General features: G+C 33.8%; 1 protein-coding gene across 2 annotated transcripts in view; it reads right to left on the bottom strand.

Annotated features, from left to right (window-relative positions):
* LOC124540259 overlaps positions 1 to 26,404 on the bottom strand; it is a 145,167-nt gene that overhangs the window by 83,445 nt on the left and 35,318 nt on the right. For both annotated transcript variants that reach the window (XM_047117727.1, XM_047117726.1), the window contains exons 2-3: positions 20,326 to 20,533; positions 13,749 to 13,953 (exon numbers count right to left, since the gene is read on the bottom strand). In XM_047117727.1, coding sequence (XP_046973683.1) covers positions 13,749 to 13,953; positions 20,326 to 20,526 — 406 coding nt within the window. In that variant the 5' untranslated portion in view covers positions 20,527 to 20,533. The remainder of the gene's footprint in view (positions 1 to 13,748; positions 13,954 to 20,325; positions 20,534 to 26,404) is intronic.

Genomic DNA, 26,404 nt, shown 5'->3' with positions numbered 1-26,404 from the left:
ACTGGAATCCCTGTTATATCCTTATATTGCATGGCATGTAAAACAACTTATTTCACCGCATCAACATGGTTTTTATAGATCTCGCTCCACAAATACTAACTTGATCTCCTACGTCGAGGATTTATGTGACTCGATCGATGCTAAAGTGCCAGTCCACGTCGTATATACCGACTTCAGCAAGGCGTTCGATCGAGTTGACCATAAGATACTGCTCTCAAAGCTTTCAGGACACGGTATATGTGGACGCATTTTAGAATGGTGTGCTTCATATTTGAGTGAACGAAGGTCAATTGTAGCTGTTAAAGGATACTTTTCTGAATCTTTTAGTGTTTTATCTGGAGTTCCACAGGGTTCCCACCTTGGGCCATTATTTTTTAACATTTTTATTAACGATCTTACATTGTGTTTTAACCATTCTCGTTACTATTTATTTGCCGATGATGTTAAACTTATGAAACCTATTCACAGTCTTAATGACGCTAAATTGCTGAATGAAGACTTGGGCAAACTTAGCGACTGGTGCGACTATAACAACATGCCTATGAACATCGATAAATGTCATTTTATTAGATTTTCACGAAACAAATCAGACTTAGTGTACTATTATACTTTTAAAAACAAAAAGTTAAAGGAAGTTACCAGTGTTCGGGACTTAGGAGTAATCTTCGACTCAAAGCTCCGCTTTCATCTGCATATTGATCACATAATAAATAAAAGCTTTAAAACACTAGGATTCATATTACGTAATGGTAGGGACTTTAAAAAAGTGTCCAGTAAAATTAATCTTTATAACACTTTAGTACGCAGTACGCTAGAATATTGTAGCAATGTTTGGAATCCACATTATGAAGTATACATAAAAAGAATAGAACGGGTTCAAAAGAGATTTTTGTGGCACCTGTCTTACAGCTGTAACATAACTAAAACACACCCTCATTACATTGACCGATTAAAATACTTTAACCTTGATTCTCTACAAAACAGAAGAGAAATACTTGACCATACATTTCTGTTCAAAATGGTAAATAAAGATATAGACAGCCCGCAATTACTTTCAAAACTATACTTTAATGCACCAGTAAAACTCCCAAGAAGGCTCGTGTATACTCCATTCAATACAAAAAAATGCAAAAGTAATCTCGCTCATTATTCACCTTTGAATAGAATGACATTAAAGTTTAACTCTCTTTTTAAAAATACTAATATTGATATATTCTCGGGAAGGCCTCTTGAATTCAAAAAAACAATTAAAAAATGTATAATTAATTAATTAAGCTTAGATTTTAGTTTATAGTTGTTGGTTCTCCATGCACTTTATTTAAACTAAAATGTATTTAAACCAAAATGTTAACTTGTGATTACATGCACTCTGTTACTATTTCAGCATGAAGTGGTTGCCTGTAACTGAGGTAGCACATAGCATCTTAATTGTATTAATTTAAATGGCTGTATTTGTGTATACTTTGTTGGCGATCCAATAAATAAATAAATAAAATAAATAAATATTGTCCACGATTCTCTAGCAACTTTATTATGTCTTTATAAAAATAGGCAAAAGTTTTCATTACCATTTCTCAACCTTCTGTATGTCAAACCGTTGCTTTTTTTAATTTTAATAATGATTATGGTAAAATTTCGATTGTTAGGCTATAACTAGCAATAATAAAATCAAATCAAAGACTATTTCTTACATTTGATATAAAACATTAAACTTCTTCAAGAGTAAAACTAATTAAATCAGCTGACTACCAGGATCTATCGATTACGCATATATATCTATATATATTATATTGAGACATGACCGTACCCGTTTCAGCAAGAACACGGTTTCCGCCGTCGACGGCGGATATTTCTAATTGACATTACAAGTTAATTATCAACACGTATGCCTCACATCGTATGTAAGATTACCTATTCTAATGTCGATATCTGCGTCACATTGTAGGAGCGAGTACCATTGTATCAGAGCGTCCGACAATGGGCGACAGCTGCGCGCTCCGACAAATGCGCTAGATTCGTTTCGAAGCGATTTCTATCGTCTTTCTTCTGTCAATCTTCGGTCACGTGACACATCAAATACTCTGATTCTATACATTTTAGTAGACTCAAACGGTAAGGTGTGAACAAGAAACATAGTTACATGCACTTGCGAGTGATATCGACGAAATTTGTGTCCAAAGATAGTTCATATTTAATCCGATGTGACTAGATAGTAAAAAAAAATCTTATTTCATCTTGGCGAAGTCCAAAATATTTTTATATATATTAAATAGTTAGCAAGACTTGTCTTGATTTTCCCTAGAAATTATTAACAACATTAAATTTATTAACAAAAAAATTCGATTACAGCTCTACAAATCGGATCCTAGAATTCCTTTTTTTGTATGTTTTTAATCCATCAGGTCATTCAGAACCGTAACGTAGAAAAAAAAACACTCAATATAATAATATAATCTGTTATTCCGAGCGGAACCCTAGAACGGATAAGGGAAAATGCTTCGATCTTTCAATAGGCAAGAGATAAAGGAGCGTCCCCCGGGGCTTGTACGTGTTTATTGAATGGAGACAACGTCGGGTACGCGCTGTAAGGATACATGTTCCTTATCAAAATGAGATTCTTTTTATTTCGAATAAGGATGAATTAACATGTCGTTACGGAGAATACTTTGCAACGTTAACATGCGGAAAGTATATTTACCGAAAAGGTTATTCTAAAAATATCTGAAGTAACGATACGCCGAGAATTCGGAATTATAACATATGTTAGACTTCGTATGTACAGTCAGAGTAAGAAAACCTTCGTCAGTTTTCAAACTCATTCCTTTATCAATACGTAAACTCTTACTACTCTTACTACTCTCTTATACCTTTTGAACATAAAGCACTAATCTGACAACTGCATATAAAATTAAACTTACATAGTATGATAACTTGGTTCAAAATAGTGTAACATATTTTGACTACTTTTAGTTTTATATCAACATAAAAGCTTTTTAATGGAGTAATTAGTTTTTAAGTTTCCATATAAATCGTACTATTTTAAATAAACTTTTGAGTTCATAAATACTTAAAAAATTACAACAATTTGTAGGCTATAATGTTCTTAAATCCTCATCCTCTTTCAGGTATCCTAAACAACTACAACTCTTAGAAACAGTTACCATTAGCATCAAACAATCTAACAATATATGGACACTACATTTCGATCCTATAGTCGAGATTTAATAAAACCTTGTAAAATGTAGATACAAAGGTTCACGATACAGTATATATATAATTGTATATGCTATGTTTAATCTAGTTTGTTATTTAAGTATTGAAATACGCTTCATTGTACGAAACAATTCAAACGAACGAAACAACAGTTACGCAACCATTAGAATTGAAAATTCAATTTAAAAATTCAGAATTTTTAGCAACTGTATACACAACTGAATATACAAAAACATTTGTTTTTGTCCGAAGTTTATTTGATTGAATAATTCCAACATTTCAAACAGAAAGTCTCCAGCCGAAGCACTACAATGCAATAAAGTTACAAGTTACAACTTAAAAGATTCGAAACTCAACGACAATCTGTAAATTTCCCACTGCTGGGCTAAGGCCTCCTCTCCCAGTAAGGAGAGGGTTTTGAAACATATTTCACCACGCTGTTCCAATGCGGGTCGGTGAAATGCGCATATGCCAGAATTTCGATGAAATTAGACACATGCAGGTTTCCTCACCATGTTTTCCTTCACCGCCGAGCACGAGATGAATTGTAAACACAAATCAAACATATACATATATAGTGGTGGTTTGAACCCGAAATCATCGCTTAAAATTCACGCATTCTAACCACTGGGCCATCTCAGATCTCAGCAAAACAATTCAAACATTTCTCCGCGAACAGAAAGTCTCGAGCCGAAGCACTACAATGCAATAAAGTTAACGAGTTACCTCTTAAAAGATACGAAACTCGTTTAAGCAAATTATAAATTTACGATTCGATCGCCAAATTGCTTTCGCGTTTAACGGTCGTATGGTTTTGCGATTGCTTCTAATTAATAAGCCACTGTGGTCCAATTAAAATTTACGTTTGTTTTTTTATAATCCCTTTTATATTTTAATTATTTTATCACAACGTATTATGAAACAAAGTACCGCGACTGTCTATCTTGTCCTTTTTCATACGGTTTTCACTAAGATTTTATGTAAATTGACTGAAATATGACAATTGAAGATGTCGAAAAAAACCTTTTTTTATACGTAAACAAATGGAATTACGCTGTAAACCTTTTAAATAGTTCCTTATTCTACCCATGTTAAAGTCAAACGGATGGGTTTATAAATACTAAAGTTTAATAATAACATAATGTGTAGGTGTTTATATTCAAAACGTATAACTGGACGGATATTAATGTGGTGTAGTAATCCTGTCTGTAATAACTGTCATGTAAGACGCCTAAAAAGTATACAATTTTATATGGAAATAAGACTATAATAAACGCATATAGCAGGTTCAAATCCGGGGCACATTTACAAACAATCAATCAATATACATTTTAAGAGCTGTTTTAACTAATTATGTTATTTAAAAAAACATTTAGAGTTATCAATAGTCGATTAGAGATAGTCCATTTATCGAAGAAACCTTTATGTTATAGACAATCACGATATAGCAGAACCCAATAGAAGCAGAATATCAATGAAAAATATTGCAAAAATTAGGAAAATTATTCCTTTCGAGAACTTCCGTTGGTACTAAAGATTAAAGTTTAACAAAGTTTAGCCGAGTGAAGTCGGGACAAACAACTAGTAATATATAATTTATCTCGTATCTAATGCACGGCCTCGATCGGCGTGGTAGATTAGGCTCTAAAGAATTCTTAAGACAGGGAAATATTTTAATTCGAATACAATATTTGCAGCTGTGTTTTTTTTTAAATTTATTTAAGACATTTCGCTTCTGTTACGCTTGTTAATTTTCTCATTGGCTGTCCTTTTGTGCATAACTATGAATCTATAATCACAAATAATAAATTTCCGATGTAACCATTGCTATGCAGCAGTTAAAGGTTGCGTTGCGTTTGTTAAGTAAAAAAAAAAAAGAAATATAAAAGGGGTTGATGGAACGAGTTCTTCGTGCTTTTTTGTGTCTTTTTTTAACGATTTAAAAAAAAACGCTTACCCATCGAGCTGAACTAACACATTCTAGTAATCTTTATATGACAATGAGCAAAGTCATCGAAAATCTATTACACGACCGTGAAAAATTAAGTTTTTATACTATCAATATCAAGATCTAAGAATATACTATTCGATCGTAAATTTGTAATTATTAACTCGCTGTCAATCAGGGCACTAGTTCATTGTTTGCGAAATAACTCTTGTCTAAAGATAACAAATGCGCGATTTTTTTACCAAAATTACTTGAAAACTTAGGACTCCAGACCCTAACGAAGGCAAAATCTATTCAATATAGAAACCTTACTAGCTTATTGATCGTCAAAAATCGACTACCGAATCGTAAGAAGATACCCCAGACCTGAAAAGAAGCGGAATAAGAAGCTCAAAACAAAAAGCAATTGAAACAGCTTCAAAATAGAGTCTAAAATAGCGAGACAGGGGTTCCCGCGAAGGCGCCAGCCGTCCAACGATCCCGTGACTACAGTTGAACTTTATACAAAAAACTACAGCAGTTGCGAACGCCGCATCGTTTCTAGCTATTAAGCGAGATTTACGATAACAAGTGTAATTTATGTCTCCATCCGAATTAACATTTCTTGGCGATTGCGAAGCGTATACCGATAAACTCGCCGCGACTTGTACGCAACGCTTCAGCTGCGTCCATGTGCAAAAACCGAACGGGGAACAGCACACATAAACAGATGTTTTATTGTATCGGAACACACCTGTATATATATATTTGTATTGTTAGAATATATCTCTGTTAGATACTATCGAGTTTCTTCCTGCTTTTATAACAGACGTCGAACCGCTATAGCTTAATAGCTAAAACACTTGAATGTGAACCGAAGGATTCAAGTTGGAGCACCTCCAGTAGGTACCACTGAATTACTGTGTGCTTAATTGATAACTGATTTTGTTTAACTAACATATTTTCGAGCAGTATGATGATAAAGCTAATTCCAATAAATGGGAAAAATGATTAAGAAACTTATTAAATTAGATTTACATATTTCATGCAATTTGATCGATTAACAAATAACTATATTGTGGACTTTAAGAGTTTATGATTAATATGTGTTCATTTATAATACAATGCTCGTGCTCTTAACCCCTTTAATTATATTCCAAAATTTTTGATCGATTAACCACTAACTTAACTATATGGTGAACTTTAAGAGTTTTTCATTAAAATATCTTTATTATTTATTATTTATAATATAATGCTAGTGCACTTAACCATTTTAATTACACTTCCAAAATTCCGATAACACAAATGGCACAGATTATATAAGATCTCGAGCAATGATATCGCGTCAACTTGCTATCAAATGTTTATTTATCTTTTTTCCTGTTATGGTTTCAAAAGAGCGTATCATAAATTCAAACGTACTTATGTACAGAGGAAACTTCATCTGACCTTTAGTTTTACATTTTAAATTTGAATTATTTCATATATACGACGGTGCTTGGTACACAGTTAGCGCGAGCACTTGACATTTATTATTGCACCTATTAGACTACCATTTATAACGATCCGTCGAATAAACAAACGGGCATCGAACGCAAAAACAATTATTCAAATCGCCCTGGCAGTCTTTATAGCAGCGCGTACAAACTCCAGCCTTAGCTATAATATAAATATAGATTTAGTGCTTATTCGGATAACATTTAAATTAAGCGAATTGTAACGATGGCAGCGCTCCAAAAACATTTCTTGAAATTACAAGTTTAACATTTTATGCTTAACCGTTCGTAATGTAATATTTTCGAATTTATACGAAATATATTCTTATCTCATGATAAGTGTATTTTCGAAAGATTTCACATTTATTACTCTCTATTTATTTCGAGAGGACCATTTCGATTCATAAATACCACTTTTGAAATGACAATATATTAATTGGTATGAGCGTCTTAATTAAATTTACCCCTAAACAATAATATAACAGTATTATTGAGTTTAGGTTTGATTGATGTCTGAGCTAGTGAACTTCACACAGAGGGGCATAACATCTTTGACCAAGTTTAGATATCTTACAGCGCCGATATCTATGTGTGTTTGTATCAGTGATGGTGATTTGTCATCATCATTATCACTACATAATATCACTTCATAACATAAAACAAAGTCGCTTTCTCTGTCCCTACATCCCTATGTATGCTTAAATGTTTAAAACTACGCAACGGATTTTGATGCGGTTTTTTTAATAGATAGAATAATTCCAGAGGTAGGTTTTGTATAAGATGTATATAATACATGGACAATATAGTATAGAAACACTGATAATCTCAGAAGTTTCTAATGTGATGTCGTAAATAAACAAATTCTGTAGTATATTCAGTATCAGTTTTGCAAACGTGCGAAGGCGGGGCGGTTTGCTAGTAAAAATATACCATATCTCTTAAAACAGTTATTTTTATAAGATCAAAGATATCCTACATACTCTATCTATGAGATATCCTACTGGCGTGTAACATTATGTATTATCTGATATCGTATTGAAAAGGCCGGGTATCGACTGTGTCCTCCCAACGCTAACAGCAGAGCTCATCATAAATCCTTCGTACGCGGGATCAATAAATATGGAACGGAGAATGTTTTAAATATGTATGCAATTGTAATGACGTCTAAAAAAAACGATTTACGGAAACAATGTCAAAGAAACGAATACGATTCCTCAGTATTATTTTGCTATTCGATACAAGATTTTATAGAAGATAAAAAAGCGTGGAGTTAATACCTGTTGACTTCCAAGCAGGATATATTAGTTTAAATAATTGTATTTAACTAACTTGACTTTGTATTTTTTATAGGTTGAAAAAGAGTAAATACTGAGTTTCTTGCCGGTTCTTCTCGATATAATCTACGTTCCGAAACGGTGATAGCTTCACTTAATTGTAAAATGACGATACAAAAGTGCTTATAAAAGCCTACTTGGATTAATTTTAGTTTGATTTTTTTTTTGGAATATCACCTGTATTAGACGAGACGATGGTTATTTCTGAATTGTGACTGGCTTTTTTCTAACCATTCGTTACACGCGACACATGATTGGTTAAAAATATTTATAACATATTTCAAACGTCTCTTGTATACGTAATACATTTGTAAACCTAGCTTATGTTTTACAGAACGATTTTATACTTAAACATATGAAATCTAAACTAATATTAATGAAATCTGCCTGTATGACTGTTGCGTTTTTACGGAGAAATCACTGAACTGAATTTAATGAAATTTCGTATTGAACCAAGCTTGATCTACGAGGAACTCCTTTTTATATATTCCAGTTTTAATGTGAACAATGTGTATTTTTAATTTTTTTATCGATACGACCAGCTTACGTCTGTTGTGCACCTGATGCGGTCACGAGCTACATGATATATAAAGTTGATAATATACAAAACGAACGTTTACTACATACATACATATTAATGCAAAAATTGTATCATTTTATACCGAGTTTTTACTATAAAAGCTTTTATTTTTCACTCCACTGTGCTATTATCATTCCAATGGTCCTAAAATATGATTTTTAATATTCGGTCGGTAAAGTCGGTCGGCAAATAGGCCACCCGATGTTATATCCCTTGTGCCTGCTACACTGGCTCACTAACATTTTAAACCGATACACTATTAAGTATTGCTACTTGGCTGTCGAACATGTGATGAATGAGTGATATCTTTTTAGTCATAACATAAATCGAATTTGTAAAATGGAAGATAATATACTAATATAATACAAACTGGAAAATATAAATATTGTATTATATTAAATATTGTTAATTATTTAATGAATACTTGAACTTGGGTCTTCAATAGTTACATACATATACTATTACTAAATAATATTGAAATAAAATAAACTTGAATACAGTAAAAAGGTCCCCTAACATCCCAGGAGAGGTCAGACTGTTTGTGCGCGGTAGCAAATCAAACTGACATTAGTGGCGAATGGCGAACACACTCGAAGATAGAAAACGAATCTTTGATTTTGTCAGTAAAGCAGTACAGTACGACACAACTTAGATGTAGCATCGGCAATATTCGTAAAACCGATCACATCCAAAGTAAGTATTATCCGCTATTCCAAATTATCAAAATTTATTGTTGTGATAACTTGTAATATCTTATGACCTAATATATTCCAGTGCAGTTTCTCGGGTTGAACTGACGCGAGAATCTATAGCGACGAATAGCGTCGAATGGCGCGATAGAGAGCTATTTGTACTGGTTGTGTAAATCGGCAGTAATGGGTTTTATTGAATTTGCCGATGCTACATCTAAGTTGTATCGTAGTATACAATTGCGATTGTTGCGGAACCACGGCCGTGACGTCAGCGACCTTTCCATTGTTGCCATGCTTCGATCCGACAGTGACAAATGAAATATTTACGAAAACCGTTTCGTATACACGATCGAGGCCCGATCGACAATCGATATCCGAATCTGGATTGACAGTTCGCTGTTTATCTTCGGTTTCGCGGTATTTTAGTACGTCGGTTTACTAGTATAGTTTTTTGTTTAATGTTCTATATTTAAAACTAACAATGAAAAACCTTTTTTGTTTTTAATTTTTTTTTTCTTAATCTTAGAATAATCTAGGATGGTAAATTAATTGTAATTTAATTGTAATGTAATTTTAAATGTAATTTAATTTCCTAGATTTTATAATAGATTGGCACATGTGAAATAACATCATAGTTCCCAAGGTCGATGGTGCATTGGCGATGTAAGTAATGCTTAATATTTATTACAGCGCCATTGTCTATGGGCGGTGATGACCACTTACCATCAGGTGGCGCATATGCTCGTCCGCCAACCTATAGCATAAAAAAAGAAGTACTGAATATATATGTGCGAAACAACATATTTTACACGGTGTAAATTAATTTCATACGACGTTATCTCGTTTGACGTAACACGATGTCACGATAGCAATGTATTACAGTTCACGCTATGATTCCACTGTAAACAGAAATCAGCGGAGCTATTCTGAAAGAACTCGCTTCGTATAACGCTCTTAAAATTGGTATCCTACAGGAAGTCGACGATTGACGACCTCCGAGGTCCCAGGTTTGATTCCCGGCCGAGTCGTTGTAGAAAAAGTTCATTAGTTTTCTATGTAGTCTTGGGTCTATGTATTTGTGGTTACTTACGTTACTTCTGATTTTCCATAACACAAGTGCTTTAGCTACTTATATTGGGAGCAGTGCAATGTATGTGATATTGTCCAATATTATAGGAAACTGTACTTAATGCTGTACATTTACACCCTAAGCTCAATGAAGTCAAAATTTCAAGTTTGTAGATGTTATATTTTCCCAGATTTCATGATTGAACGGTGACTGATATTTCGCTCATTCTTTTCAATATATCATACAATATTAATTAACGTTACATACATTACAATAATATGATAACTATGACACAGTGTCGCATATCATATTTCGCTTATCAGACATGTGGAGCGATCGTGTTGTCGCATCGAGATCGTTTTTACGGAATAGTTTCTACAGAGCGTTATCAGTGTGCAATCAAAGTGACATCTCGAATGACAGATCAAAGAAGAAACTAAACAGTTAAACACATACATTATATTGTTGTTATTAATTAGTCTACACTTTGACAGATTTATTGTTGAACCTATTTTTAGGGTCATAGCGTGATGCTGTAGTCTTTGACTAAACTCAATAAACAAGCTCACTATATTTTAATCATAATGACTTGGTATTTATTATACAGTTTAAATATTTGACTTGGTCGTAGAGTGGTACCACTCATCAGATATACTACAGCCAAACAGAAAGTATTGGTAATTTTCGGCTTGAATGGTGAAGGTGCAACCCAGTGCAACAAGCTTCCAATGGTAGTGCATAGGTAATAAGGAAAACTAAATAATCACTAGAAGTCAATTGGCCCATTTACAAGTCTAATTATGAAATCAATTGAGTTTTAATATTCTTTTACGACCTAGTATACGATTCTAGGTATAGTTAATCGTACAAAGACGACTCAATACGATTGATAACATAATATTTTCCCTCATTATAGAATCCAGCTCATAATATAGCAACACAATAAACGCACGTTGCGAACAGCGTAGCCCGCATATACAAGCGACGTGTACACTTATCACTATATTATAAAATATATTCTAAATTGTATTTTTTGCTATCTTTATTCTTACATTAGTCATCTCACACGCACTGAGACATCTTATAAGCACGAGCATCACTCGTACTAATGCACGCTGATATAATTATCGACGAGGCGCGCCCCGCAAACAGACCCTTAACATTACCAATTGATTTAGTTTAAAAGGATCTCTGGACTTCCACAAAGAATTAAAAAACATAACATGAGTACAATAAATATGTATGTGTCATATATGCGTGTAAAACCAAACAAAGACATAAAAGTAAATAACATAAATCACGAATAAATATATTGGCTTCATGAGAACATATTCTTCTAGTCGGTTTGAATAAAAGAAAAGAAAAGGCGATTTCTACGAAATAAAAGTTTTTTTTTTCTATACGACGTTCCTTTTCAATCGTGTCATTTCTTTATAAATGATAAACGCTATGGTTTCTCCGTAATTAGAATTTGCTTTTAATGAACATAGATACCGTTTATATTTTACCAAGAAAAAGTATTAATAACCTACGACGTTTTTTCTTGTAGCTAGCATAATAATTTAACTTCATGTTACACTTCAACAAATATTCAATTGTTGAGCTTATTTATTTTAAAGATGGCGGACGATCTGACTTACAAACTGATGGGAAGGATCAGGATGGTAGACAGACATTGGTGCCGTAAGTATCTTGAACCAATTTTCACATCGCCAATGCGCCACCAACTTTAACAACTGGTATTGCCCTTGTATCTTACATCGGATCTTCTCGGATCTGAGGTGTTTCATTCCAAATTAGCAGTACGAGATATGTCGGTAAATTGACGGCACATACCAAAGGAAACAAAGACAAATTCCCGTGGACATACACATGGTGCCCATGGGTAGCGCGACACTAACGAACACCTGTAATTAATACGCACGCCTTGCGACGCTGGACATTGTTAAATGTGTCGCCGTGCATTCTCCACACGGCGCACCAACAATTACACAGAAAACTACCCGTAACAAGCTTCGAAAATCCCATGTAAAATTATTTACTCTCATTAATCGTAATTTTATTAAATATATGCACATAATAATTAAATAAATAAATATTGGACAACATTACATACATTAGTCTGATCTCAATGTATTAGTTAAAACACTTGTGCAATAGAAATCAGAAGTAGCGATTGTACCACAACACTCAAACCCAAGTCAACATAGAAAACTAACGAACTTTTTCTACATCAATTCGGAAGGAATCGAACCTGTGATCTCGGAGTGGCGTACCCATGAAAACCGGTGTACACAATAATCGACCATGGAGGTCGCTGGTATCGGTAATTTATAATATTTTATACAAATTATTATTATACTATAACCACATATAAAAAAGAACCTACCAATTTTTGTACGTAATTTAATAAACGAATGACTTCTGTATTTAAAATAAAATATCCCTAAGATTATTGGTTGAGAGTCTAGACAAGATGTTTTATTATGCGTTAAAGACATTAAAAAAGGAATATATCTCGAACGTGACACACTTACTACGAACAGGAAAAACTGCGTTGTCACAGACACCCCATAAATCAGCAGATATGGCACACGTTTCTTGTTCAGTGTGTTACCAAGAATAAATACTCTCTCTAGACCGGTTATATGCATTAAAAAAAAAAAAAACGTTTTCGAAAATAACTTTTCGATTTTACGTTCTAAAAAAAAACATTCAATGCTGACATCAAAATGGCGTGCACTGAGAAATTTAAAATAATCAATGCATGACCCTGAGTCAGTCGGGCCTTTCTGGGTAGGTTGTAGCGGCGTACAACAATGTTTGGTATTGTTGTTTTCGATGTGAAAGATTGCGTGAGTCTATATAAGTGCACGAATGACTTGACAACGCACGCATCCCACGGTCGGAAGCGCATTTACAACGTAAATACCACACGCCTAATTTATATGCCCAACGCTCACATCCGTTCGTGTAATCCTAAATGATTTGTCATCTGAACTCATTACGGATCAAAGCACCTGTCTCACGACCATCACCCGACATGTTAGAAATAAAACACTGACACCCTTACTTGTGAACTTATAGTTATTCACAATCCCTAAACACGTATAGGATTCAAGGAACAAGTTATGTACGACACAACTTAGATGTAGTTTCGACAAAATTCGTAAAACCGATCACATCCGAATTAAGTACGCTATCCCAAATTATCAATATTTATTTTTAACTTACTGACCTTAATATAATCGTCAATTTGAAACGTCGATTTACATGCACTTGCTTTCTCTGGCGCGAGAATCTATAGCGACGAATAGCAACGAATAGCGAGATAGGGAGCTATTTCTATTGGTTGTGTAAATCGGCAGTAATGGTTTTATTGAATACCTACATATATACCGCTGAAAATATTCTAATAAACCGTCACAAGAACTCACCAATGAATGGTTTCCCATCGAGCCTCTTCATCCAATAGAACCGTTGACTATGCGGCTTGTTCTCCCTGTCGTACTGTTCCCACTGCTGCCTGAGGAAGGTGTAGCAGACGCAGCAGCAGCGCACCGTTCCTTCCTCGTCGCCCTCGGTCCGGTAGCCGGCGGGCGGCGCGTTCACCCCAAGGAACGGGAAGTAAGGCTCTGAGCTCTGTAAATAATCAACGTTTTTAATATAACACCAACCAAGAAGATATTCAACCAAATTTTATTGCGCTTAGAGAATTTTTAGGACGATTTAGTTTTATTGCCCTTTCGTTTTATTTTGTTACATAAATAGATATATCCTTACTCCAAGTTGAAAGCTAAAATTGGTGAGAAAGAATCAGCAATATTGTTTTTCATCAATCATAAAATTACACGTATTAACAATATACGATGAGAATTGTATGGGCTGCATTCAAATAAATGAATACAATGAGTTGACGATTACTCATTCATTTAAATGAATGGAATTATTATTTGTTATAATACTTTAAAAAATTTCATGGATATTTGATTTAAAACATTACTTGTAACCTAAGAAGCACGATATATTAATGTATTATCATAAAGTAGGTATATCATTGCGTCATCGCGTTATTTGGTCGTCCGTCAGGTTAATGCCGACTGAACTGCAATCAATGTTTGTTTGCACTGTAAACATTTATTAATTTACGAATGTCCCAATTTGTTTTACGACAAATATAGCTATAGCATTTCAATCGTGATATATATAAAAATGGATGTTGTCATATCGTTTCGAGATTATTAGAAAATAGAAACCCTTTGGACTGATTGCCATGAAATTTATCTTAAATCTACTTCGTTGTAACTCGCAAATAGATTTACAACGTTCAATTAATTAGTTTAGTGAAGGACGCGGGTATCTTTTTATCGGATATCATTTAAATACCATATTAAACATACATATACTTTAATATATTTTATTAAAACCATATTTTACTTTATACCAATAACACCTGACACCAACTCTCCGGAAAATCCATTTCATTAACGACTTATATTTATGAATCAATGTTAAGTATTTATATTATATTATTTGAAGAACAGATGGCATATATATGTGAATATGATGACATGATAGAATAAATAATACGCCATTCGATTACATTTTGATTATCGTAGCTGACTGCAGGTGATAATACTATACTTGAATATTTAATGTGAGGATAAAATCTAATGTATACTCACAAGAGACACCTCTGAAGGACCATTAAGATAAAGTTAACATGCTACTTCAATTATGTTAAAACACATGACAATTTACTTTCCGTTCGAGAACATTTGCATGTTACGAAGCTAAAATCCGCTGACTAATTGCCGAATACTTTTTGAATAACAATTGTATGATGATGATTTAAAGCTATGAAGTCGCAATTACGATTTTCTGATGTTTAGATTGTTGAATAAACAAATTGGTTGGTATCTGGTCACCTCTGCTCGTTGGCTGCGAGAAGTATAATACACTGTTACATACAGACAATACGATTATCGAAATGGCGAATATTTGGCACGACCAGAGACACAATGTCTTCAACGGATGTTGTGTTATAATTATGACTCAGTGAGATATAACTGATTCATACTACCTGAATGTATTTAGTTTTTTGGATTTTGTAAAGATATGGCGAAATGGGCCACTAATTCACTTGCTTAGTCTTAAGCCATTGAAGGGTAAATTACTGCTGGATTAGCCTAAGCGAAGAAGCAAGAGACCTTCTCCTTAAAAGTAGTCTTTTGCCTTGCATTGATACATACATTACAGGATGTCTTGTTAATTACTTATATCAACCGGTGACTTTAGACGTTTATGATATTTGTGTGACCAACGTATCCATTAGATTTCGCAAACATAAATGGTTACAGGGATTTTTTTTCATATTTGTTCGGGAACTATCAAAAAATATTTATCTAAAGACTTTACTTTTAATAGAAGACAGAAAATTTGTTGAAACGGTTTACGATTTAAGCAATAAACATTAAAACTTAAACTGGTTTCCCGAATTGGGAACTCGAAAGAGAAAATTAATAAGCTTAATAATTTCCTGCCGAAACAAGGGCAACCAAAAAAATAATCATTTCGCGTTCCAAATATTAGCTCAAAATTAATATTAAAAATACGTTAAATAAAATTAAACGCAATTTCTCATACAAATAGGTACCATATTCGTACACCACTTCCGGTACGCACGCGGTTCTGTGGTTACAACAGACTGGGTCCCATGTGACAAACGCCTATAAAATGACAGCTGTATGCGACAATATATGTGAAAATTTTTATGGGAAACGCGCCGTGTTCGCATGGCTTTGTACATGAGTTGATATTTTTTTATACTGAGAAAATTGCGAATCGGTTTAAACTGCGGTCTTTGAATTACGATGATGAAGAATTTTATGCAATAAAGAATCAATATACATAGCCTTAGCCACAATAGCTGAGCGGTATGTAGGCGGCAGAGCGAAGTTAAAGTCAAAGGTTGCGCTATTGTCGTCTAGACTTGGGAAAAAAGTTTAAAATTAAATTTGATTGAAATACGAATACTAGTATTCCTTTTTTACGTACTATTGTTCCACTCCGGCTTCGCACGGTTAAAATACTTATAATAAATTTACTACAAACAATTTTTTTACTTAAGACATCACATTAAAACATTCTAAAATTATCAGTATTTCTTTACTATAACGTTCATGTAATACACAAAAACCTAACTCTCGAATTGATTTATCTATTAAAAAAACAGCATCACAATCCGTTGCTTAATTTCAAAGATCTAAGCATACCCATAGGAGCAGACAGCGGTTAGCGACTTTGTTTTATACTATGTAATGATAATGATATTGACTGATTTATATGAGTAAATGAATATCTGCTTGTATGTAATGTATATTTTATTTTTTATTTAATATATTTTATATCATGAAATACTTAAAGTCCTACTCAGAGTTAAATTAGTTCAGGTAAGTTAATAAACTGTGACCTTTCGATGATTTATATTTTATTAAAAGTTAAGATAAGGTGACGACGAAAATACCGTTGATAAATAACGCAGCAGAAATAACGATGATAGATATAACGTGTAGTTAGAAAAATAATTCCAGAGATGACCATTAAAATTGACGGCGTAATACTCTTTTCATTAAAAATAGGTCAATTGCTAGTGAAAAATACGATGCCAAGACTTGCAGGAAATGATCGAATGCTTCCAATTAGAAACTTGGCAACGTTAATGAAAAAAATGAATCTTGTGGCAATTCCGAATACTGTCGATGGTTTTTTTTTGGCAATTTTCAACCGAAGAGAATTTTATAAGAATACATTAAGTGAGAACAGATTTTTAAACTTAAGAAAAAATAAATTGATTGTTGGGCATATCACCGATCATATTTCGAGTCAAATTTATGTAGTGTAGAAGAAGGATATTTTTTTAATTAATAGTAACCCTCACTCGTTTGAAATTTAGATAGCACTGCTATAGCTATTGCAATTTAAACGATGCAAACAAACGGATTTAGTAAATATACGAAGAGTTAGTAGCGTCATTCGATCAATTTTATTTCGTTACTGAATACCAGAGACCCGCCCCGACTTTGTACGTGTGGAATGCTGATTCTAAGTATACTACAGATTTTTTTTTGTTTCTTTACTATATTGTCCATGTATTATATAGAAAAACCTTCCTCTGGAATTACTCTAATACTCGATATAAGCATACATAGGGACAGACAGCGGTAAGCGACTTAGTTTTAAGCTATACAATGATAATACTTTTGCCATTAAAATACACTAATAAAGGGACTTATCAGCATAGATATAAGAGGGCTTAATTATGTAGGTTCTAGTTCGTACAGAGCCCACTATCACATTTAAAAGCCATTTATATAAAGCGATGTTTGGGCTGTACAAGTTAGCTCAGTTAGTTAGTTTCGTTATACAAACCATCAAACCGCAATATATTTATCGGGTTCCACTTATACAAATAACGTGAAACCAATGCATGATTCATTACTGAACGTAACAGCACACTGGTCGATCAACCAAACAAATTCATTCCCGAGGGGCCACGGCGGCAGTCGTGTCAATGAGGAAAAATTGTCTCGGGTTGAAATGTCAACCGTCTTATACAATTCGTCTTATGGAACCAGATCGAACCGGTTGCGAAACGTCCGCGAGCTACGTAGAAACCGACAATTAGCATTGTTATTGTCAATATACTTATATTATAAATAGTTATGCCCGCGACTTCTAGCGAGTTTGAATTTAACATAAAAATTCTTGTACAATTCGCAGATTTTACCATAACTTTTAATAGTATTGAAAGTAGCAAAAACCACTCCTTGTTATATCAGCTATCTGCAAGTGAAAGTCCCTTGAAAATCGTCCCAGCCGTTGCAGAGATTGGATTAAGATTGCTTACAGAACGGAACAAGCAGACAGACGAAAAAAATTATTTTGGTACTATACTGTGTATACATACATATGCATTTAAGAAAAATAGGTTATATTAAGATTACAAACAGACACTCCAATTTCATTATATGTATAGATAGGCAGGCGGACTGGCATATCAGCTAACTGGTGTTAATCGGACACCACCGCCCAAATACATTAATTATACAATATCAATTGTACAATTCCTTCATAGGTGCGCCTTCAACTTTTGGGGACTAATAAGTTGCCCGTTATCTCTTGTCATTACACCGCCATCCTTCGAACAGCTCACCAGCACATCGCAAAGTAGTGCTGATTAGCGTTAGAATAAATGATAAGAGAGATTACAATTGTGTAAAACAACCGAATACACACTATCGTAATTATGTAATTCGTATTAGGAAATGAAAAAATAATCGACGACCTCCATGGTCGACTGGTGTGTACACCTGTTTTCATGGGTACGCCACTCTGAAGTCCCGGGTTCGATTCCTTGCCGAGTCGATGTATATTACCATTATTTTTCTACGTTGACTTGGGTCTGGGTGTTTGTGGTACCGTCGTTACTTCTGATTTCCGTAACACAAGTGCTTCAGCTACTTACATTGGGATCAGAGTAATGTATGTGATGTTGTCTCATATTTATATTTATATTATATTGAATTCACACTCAATAGATACCTTCGTTTTTGCGATACTTAGAAATATATTTACATACTAACTGTTACCCGCGACTTTGCGCGTATCGCGTATAATATGAATATGAACAAATTAACTTAAAATATTACGTCGATGATTGGTATACAAAGAGGTCGTACCTCTTAGTTTCCAAAAAATCTAGTCTATATCATTTCTCAGGGACTAGACTATTAATGTTTCATTTAAATTGGTCCAGTAGTTTATGCGTGAACAGACGGACAGTTATTTTCGAAATGGATATATATTTGATTAGAATTATTTCTGCGATATCAATTCACATTCATATTTTCTCAATACAAGTACATACTTAAGTACCTTGAATTCCAATTTGTAAATCCAATATTTATTCGGCTATTACATGATTTATTCGTTTATTTGCTATCGTGAGGTCTGTTTGTTATCTGATATAATCTGTTCGTAACATCTCTCAAAGCGATCCTAATTTTTATTTTAACCAATACTGACAGTAATTGGTATACTGAAATCAAATAACATTGGAAATAATGATATTATGCTTTGCAGTAAAATTCATAATATAAATACGAGTAGACAAGCATACCCAGGACATACATATTGAAACCTTATTTAATTAAGATTTATTATGTTACACATAGTTTCATAGGTTACGCAATCATTTTATGCTACATCTTAGATTTAAAATTTTCCTTTTGTGATTAATAAAGAAATATTTAAAGATATATTTATCATTTAAGATTTAGTCAAGTACCCCATTGATAGAAATTTGAAACAAAATACACAGAAACAGCTAATAGTATCGCGACTAAGAATCAATTTCTAAAAAGTAAAGTCAAAGCAAAATACGAAACTGTTGTTTGTGTGAAATATAATCGCGTCTTGTTTCATTCGAACCTGGTTCGTAGCGGACATTCGATGTGTATACTAGGTACCTACTTTAATTATGGCAAAAAAATCGAAATTTGACACGGGTGTCAAACCACTTACATTTGTTGTTTTTAATTGAAAGTCTATTTAATTTTTATCTTCTACAAGCGGCTTAGCACGGGTACAATACAATAATAAATCCATTGATTTACCAGTGGCAATAAGATCTTATTGCATGATTCCTGTTCTATATCTTATTATTACCCCTGTTCACAGGTAAACGAAATGGTCACCAGTACGCTACTAAACGTAGTGTAGGCCGTCCTCGGGCACGATGGAGTGACGACTTACGCAAGACGGCTGGCTGCGAGTAGCCCAAGAACGATATCAGTGGCGTGCAATTGGAGTGGCCTATGTCCAGCAGTGGACGGAAATGGGCTGATGGATTGGATTGGACGCTGCTAACTACCCACTGTCTACCATTATCAAGATGTTAGGGCACAAGTGCTTGGAATAATTGGTACGTGTCAGCATGTTGGTCATACGAACCTGTGGATCGGGCTTCGCTCTAATAGTATACTGATCGCTGAAGCCAGCACCGCCGCAGACGAAGCACACCCTCTCCTCCGCGGGTTGGTCGCGGGTGGCGGGCGAGGCTGGCGACTTGGCAGCGGCGCCGGCCCCCGCGCCCGCGCCCGCGCCCGCGCCCGCGTTCAGCGAGCTCTTTATATACGCCTTCGCCTTTTCCATTGCGAAACTGTAACAAAACGAATACATTGATTGATCCGTCAAACAACCTATTGATAAGTCATGCCGTATTCGCTCTCGTTATGTTTTATGCATCGATCTCGTTGTTATGGCTGCGTTTATTTGCTTTTGATTTAGGATCACGGCTGTCTGTCTGCTATGTTTTTTGAAACATTTTATTGCTTTTTATTTCGGCATAACTCCAGCAATGCTCGCGGACGTTAGTTGTCATATTTTTATTGTTCTGAATACAAAGGGATTTTTTCCAATATAATAACACTAATAAATAATATAAATGCAACTTTGTGTTGATGGAAGTCTGTTAGTCAATCGGAGCCGCGGTCGGAATCTAGTACAAAATGTAAAACATTTCGTGTGAACAGGATATCGTTATAATATAACCAAAGTTTGAAACCCCATTACCATCCCTTCCGGTCACGCTTCGAAATCATATTTTAATGGACACCGTGAAGTTACAAAAAAAAGTTTTTCAATAAATTGTGATGAGGCAGTTTTATTTAAATAAACCTACGTCATTTAACGCGTCGTCCTAATATATAACCATTAGGATGATACTTAAATTTTATGATTTGTTTAGATCATCTTACAATGTATTAAATAAACTTTATTGATATTTATTCTCTAAGCTCAATTGATCACAACACAAACAAGTGAAAAAAATAACATTAAAATAAATATCTTATTCATCTTCATTTCCCTCTTCGAAGCACAAGCAGTTACTTGAAACTTGTCACCCCTTTCACATTTTAAGATATGATCTAAAAATACGATAAAAATGATACTAAAATTAGCAGTATCCTTCAGTAGTAGTGACATCATTTTATGAATAAGTTTTAAAGATAAATAATAACAGCTCGTAAATGTTATGGATACAACTTAAATCATCCTAGTCTCATGAAAAGTTGCTTTGTTACCGCCTAGATCACATAGAATATACATAAATCACTTGAAGAGATATTAATTTAGTAGCCTGGGTTTAAACCTGAAATCTTTGGACAAGTTTCATGTGTTCTGACCACTGGGCCATATCGGTTCCAATTGCGGCATTAAATAGCCGACATTCTCTTACAGTTTGCATTATGGTGCCCAACCCCCTGCCATAACGACCCGTATTACTCAGCCACACATACATTATAGATGTCTTATCCGCGCCCTAAACAGCTGTTATCTTGTACACATCTCGCAATTAATACAACAGATACAGTATCAAGATCGTGGCGGGATGGGTGCGGCTCGCTAAATGACCTGATCGAACGCCCAGATTATCACAAGCATGGGTTCCTCCAAAGCTTACAAACTACGCCACAAGTAACACATTACGATTTATTAGCATTAATACCACCGTTGGACCGGCCTCTGCGATTTATTGGCAGTAATTATCACTATAAACCACGCTTATTGCTGTATTTATTGTCAACATTTGACGATATTTGCTGATATTTTCAAGGCAATGCCTATGATGAAATGTTTAATATTGTCGCCGGATTCTCGGGTTTGCGGTTATTCTTGTGGTTGGCAATCATATAAACAACTAAATTTTTAAATAGTTTTCCGATAGATTTACTCTGAAATAATATGTCATTTCAATTCATTTGATAGAAACAACAATATAAATTTGAATTTATGTGAATTCAATTTGACCAACTCAAATATTTTTGATTCGTTCAAATCATTTATTATAAATAATGATCATCAATTATCTTCGATCCATGATCAGTCAAAATACTTGTTTTATTAAATGATACGTGTAACTGGTACTATTAATAATAATAACCTACAATTATTACTACATAGTTGATGTCAAATTGCTCACTATATATGGCGAAAATGGCTTCTTAATAATGTTTTCGATTACAATTATGTTGGCAAAGTATTCAACGTTTAATATAGCAAAGAGCTTTTCAGCAATTTCTACACACAAGTGATATATATATACCATGATCGCGAAATTTTCCGTAAATGGTTACAAATGTTTTTTTTTTAATCCGATGATCCATTTTAATTTATTTAATATATATATATGCGATAACGATTAAAGCAAGTACTATGATATAAAGGGAAACTGTTTGTTACTTTATAAGCGCTATCCTATACCGATAACATAACGCTACGAGGAAGAAATCACAGGAAACATCTTGTTAAGTAATTGTTTTAATAAAACAAATTTTATCAGAGTGATAAAGGCACAAAATTTGTAGAATTCCACTGGATTCGATAGTTACCATCGTCACCGTAATCTTATTAATCTAGATTGGTTTTGGAAATTTTATCAAAAAAATAATCAATTTTTAAGCGGCTACACAAAAACATGGAATCGCATTAGTATTAATCCGGGAGTTGTCAGCGGAGGGCAACGACACGATGATCGATGCGCCGATAAGCCCGCGATTATTGATTGACTGATAAACCAACCCGACGCGCGTACCTATGTGTGTGTGCGTGCACACTGACGCAGTCTCCATTAATCATCGAAATGTATGAATTAAGGGGCTTACCGCGGGGAGAATGTTTTAGGTTATTACGGGATCTCGTTTGCGAGAATTATAAAAGAGCTTATATTATACCTCGTCTTACAACGATAATTACATTCATATATAATTGTAATTAACTAACATGACTGAAATTTTAAATTTTGAAAAAGAGTAACCACTGCGTTTATTGCCGGTTGTTCTCAGTAATATATGAGACAACATCACATACATTACTCTGATCCCAATGTTAATAGCTGAAGCACTTGTGTTATGGAAATCAGAAGTAACGACGGTACCACAAACACCCAGACCCAAGACAACATAGAGAACTAATGGTAATCTACATCGACTCGGCTGGGAATCGAACCCGGGACCTCAGAGTGGCGTACCCATGAAAACCGGTGTACACACCACTCGACCATGGAGGTAGTCAAATGAATCTGCTATCCGAACCGGTGGTAGCTTCACTTTAAATAGTTGTTAAATGACGATTCAAAAATAGTTGAAATGAAAAAAAGAATTCATTAAAAGCAAATATATACGGAACCTTTGACAATCCAGCGCTGACGTTATATCGCAAACCAAATTCCAACCAAAGCTCACTTAATGACCATAAATATGATTTACAGTTTCAGTTTTCAAAACATAAATATAAAACCGACTAAACTTTAAATATCTGTCTCGTATAATTTATTTTCCGATACACGTATTCCCCCTCGCATCCTATCAGCGCAGACATCGATGTATAACTACATGTATAAATTCGGGGGGTAGATTAAGTCCCGTGTGCTGTCCGTCGATAAACCGGGCCCTATGAAAGCCTACGCAAATTACATTTGGATATAGCACGACGGACAAATAGACAATACATTCGATATACATATGACACGTACCGCTAATTGCAGCTCTGAAGGGGTTACCGATACGTGTACGGAGATATGAGCTTTGTCGTGTTGTAACAGAGATCGGTTTACTGTGTAGATAAAACGTCGACATGGATGTAGGCTTTAGCCATATATAGCTTTGTATATAGCGCTTATAGTAGATTATTCCTTTTGTGTCGCATGTAAATAACCCGTATGTAGATCTAACAATATAGCCCTTAGTTTATATAGTAATAGGCTTACAAAAGGACTTACATATATATTGGTTTCGATATATTATTTCAAGGCAGGGGAAAATCAAAGTTGAATGGAAAGTTTATATAAAAAACACTTATAACTTAGAAAGTTGACACAAAGTAAGACATATGACATGAAGAACTCATTAATTGAAATAATCGATATATAAGCAAAACACGATTTCTCTGAAACTTTAGATCCGATGGACTCAAAATTTTGCCACAATTTATCAAAATTTCATCTTTAAATGGGAGGGAGTAAAGCTATTATATACAATCAACAGGCTAAATGATAAAAAAACAGCCAGTTAATGCCACTGTTGATAAAGATGATGCGGAGCTTATTCCACCACGATGCTTCCATACTGGTTTCTGGTTACACATATCATTCAACAAATGCAAGGGTGCTCTCAAATTTTCCCTTTTATGTTAAATGCGATATTAATTATAAACATATATTAAGCACAAAACTCAGTGGTGCTTAGAGCTCGCAATTTGCGGTTGAGATTCACTGAATAAATAATATACCGTGTACAACACCGTGATATTAAAAACGCCACAATTACATTTCATTTAAATCAATACCTTTAAAAAATATGTAAAATAAGACATATATATTTCTACCATTGGATATCTAACAGAGGCTATGACCATAAATACATTATTTAATTTTCTAAATACAGCTTGTCAATTTTATTTGGCGCCCAACGTGGGCCCTAAATATTCGACTATTTTTTTTTTTTCTTAAACTTGATGTTTTTGTTGTTTTGTAAATTTGATTATCATTTATAATCAGTACATGTTGGTTGGTTGTATAAGTTACACTAAACATTCCAGATACAAATATGAACACAACTGTTTGATTAATTAGTCAATTTGGATTTGATTTAACTGATTTCTTAATACGTTATATTATAGTCTAATAATATACTTCACGGCTCTTTATTTAGTTTGACATTCAAGTCTTCGAGAAAACACTAACATACAACAAAAAGTAGGTATATGTGTACATCATGCATGTCATAGTGTATATTCACAGTATACAAATAGTTCATTATTTAAAGTATTTGCAACTAAATATGTTCTAACAATTCACTAATGTAATATGCTATAATCATACATAACCAACTCAAACATTAATAATATTATGATAACGATAAATGTGAAATAGTTGTGAGTGTTAGTAGCTATGAATGAAATCGTTCATGCGCATGCGCAGAGGCGCGGAGGCGGCGGATGAGAGCGAAACCGGTCCGAACTGGATCGACCGACATTACGCAACTAGAAATGGCAACATTGTTGAGTACTCAAACTCATTAAATTGATTGCCGTAGTAGGGACAGCAGCGACGTTGTAACACAATAAAACGTTTTTGTTATAATTGAATTCAATTTCTTAGAATGCTATTTTTTGCAGCAATTAATTATAATTTAACGCAAGTATTTCTATAAAAATAGTTCATTAAAATAGTTTCAATATAGTTTATTTAATACTAAAAAAAACAGTGCTTAAGACCAACAACAAGTGTGTTTATGCCAAACATTATAATACACTATAATATAATAAATAATAGTTATTATTTTTTATAGATAATAGTTAACAATATATTAAATAATATTTCTAAAAGGTAATAGTTATTATTTGTTACAGCTGATATCGAAATAGGAATGGATTTGCATTACCTAGTCTTTATCTGGTCGTGGGATTCAGTTGAATTTCACAGCAACATTTTGGGAAAAATACTTTTACATCTCACGTGCTTACAATATAAGTATCTATTACATATTTCGTTGTAGTTTTTGTTATATAATAATATAATTAAAAAATGTAATTATTGACCAAATAAGCTAGTCAATCGTAATTTTATCTACATATTGTTTTTTCTGCTGACGGTATTACACTACGTTGAAACTTAAAGCACATTGTGTTAATGTTGTCACGCCTTAAACTCACAAGCAATTAAATTTCAAACTTGTTAAGAATTAACAATTAATTAAGGAAAAAAAACCATGAGGAGAATTTGAAACTCACAGAAAATTTTATATTATTATAAAGTCTGAACCTAGATAAAAAAAAGTCAGCTTGCATCCGTTACAGTTTATTTGCTTTCAAACATACCAAACCTCGCTGCTTCCTGCGACATCACCCACGTAAATTTGAAAGTGGATTTCAAATAACATAATATTCTCCCAGTGGTCGAATGAAGGTATTTCATCAGTTAAGAATTATGGAAAAATTAAGATAATATTATGATTTCGTATTTTTGTTG

Source organism: Vanessa cardui, chromosome 24, assembly GCF_905220365.1.
Source record: "Vanessa cardui chromosome 24, ilVanCard2.1, whole genome shotgun sequence".
Lineage (NCBI taxonomy): Eukaryota > Metazoa > Arthropoda > Insecta > Lepidoptera > Nymphalidae > Vanessa > Vanessa cardui.
The sequence above is the reverse complement of the archived record's forward strand: the minus strand, read 5'-3'. Positions and strand labels throughout refer to the sequence as shown.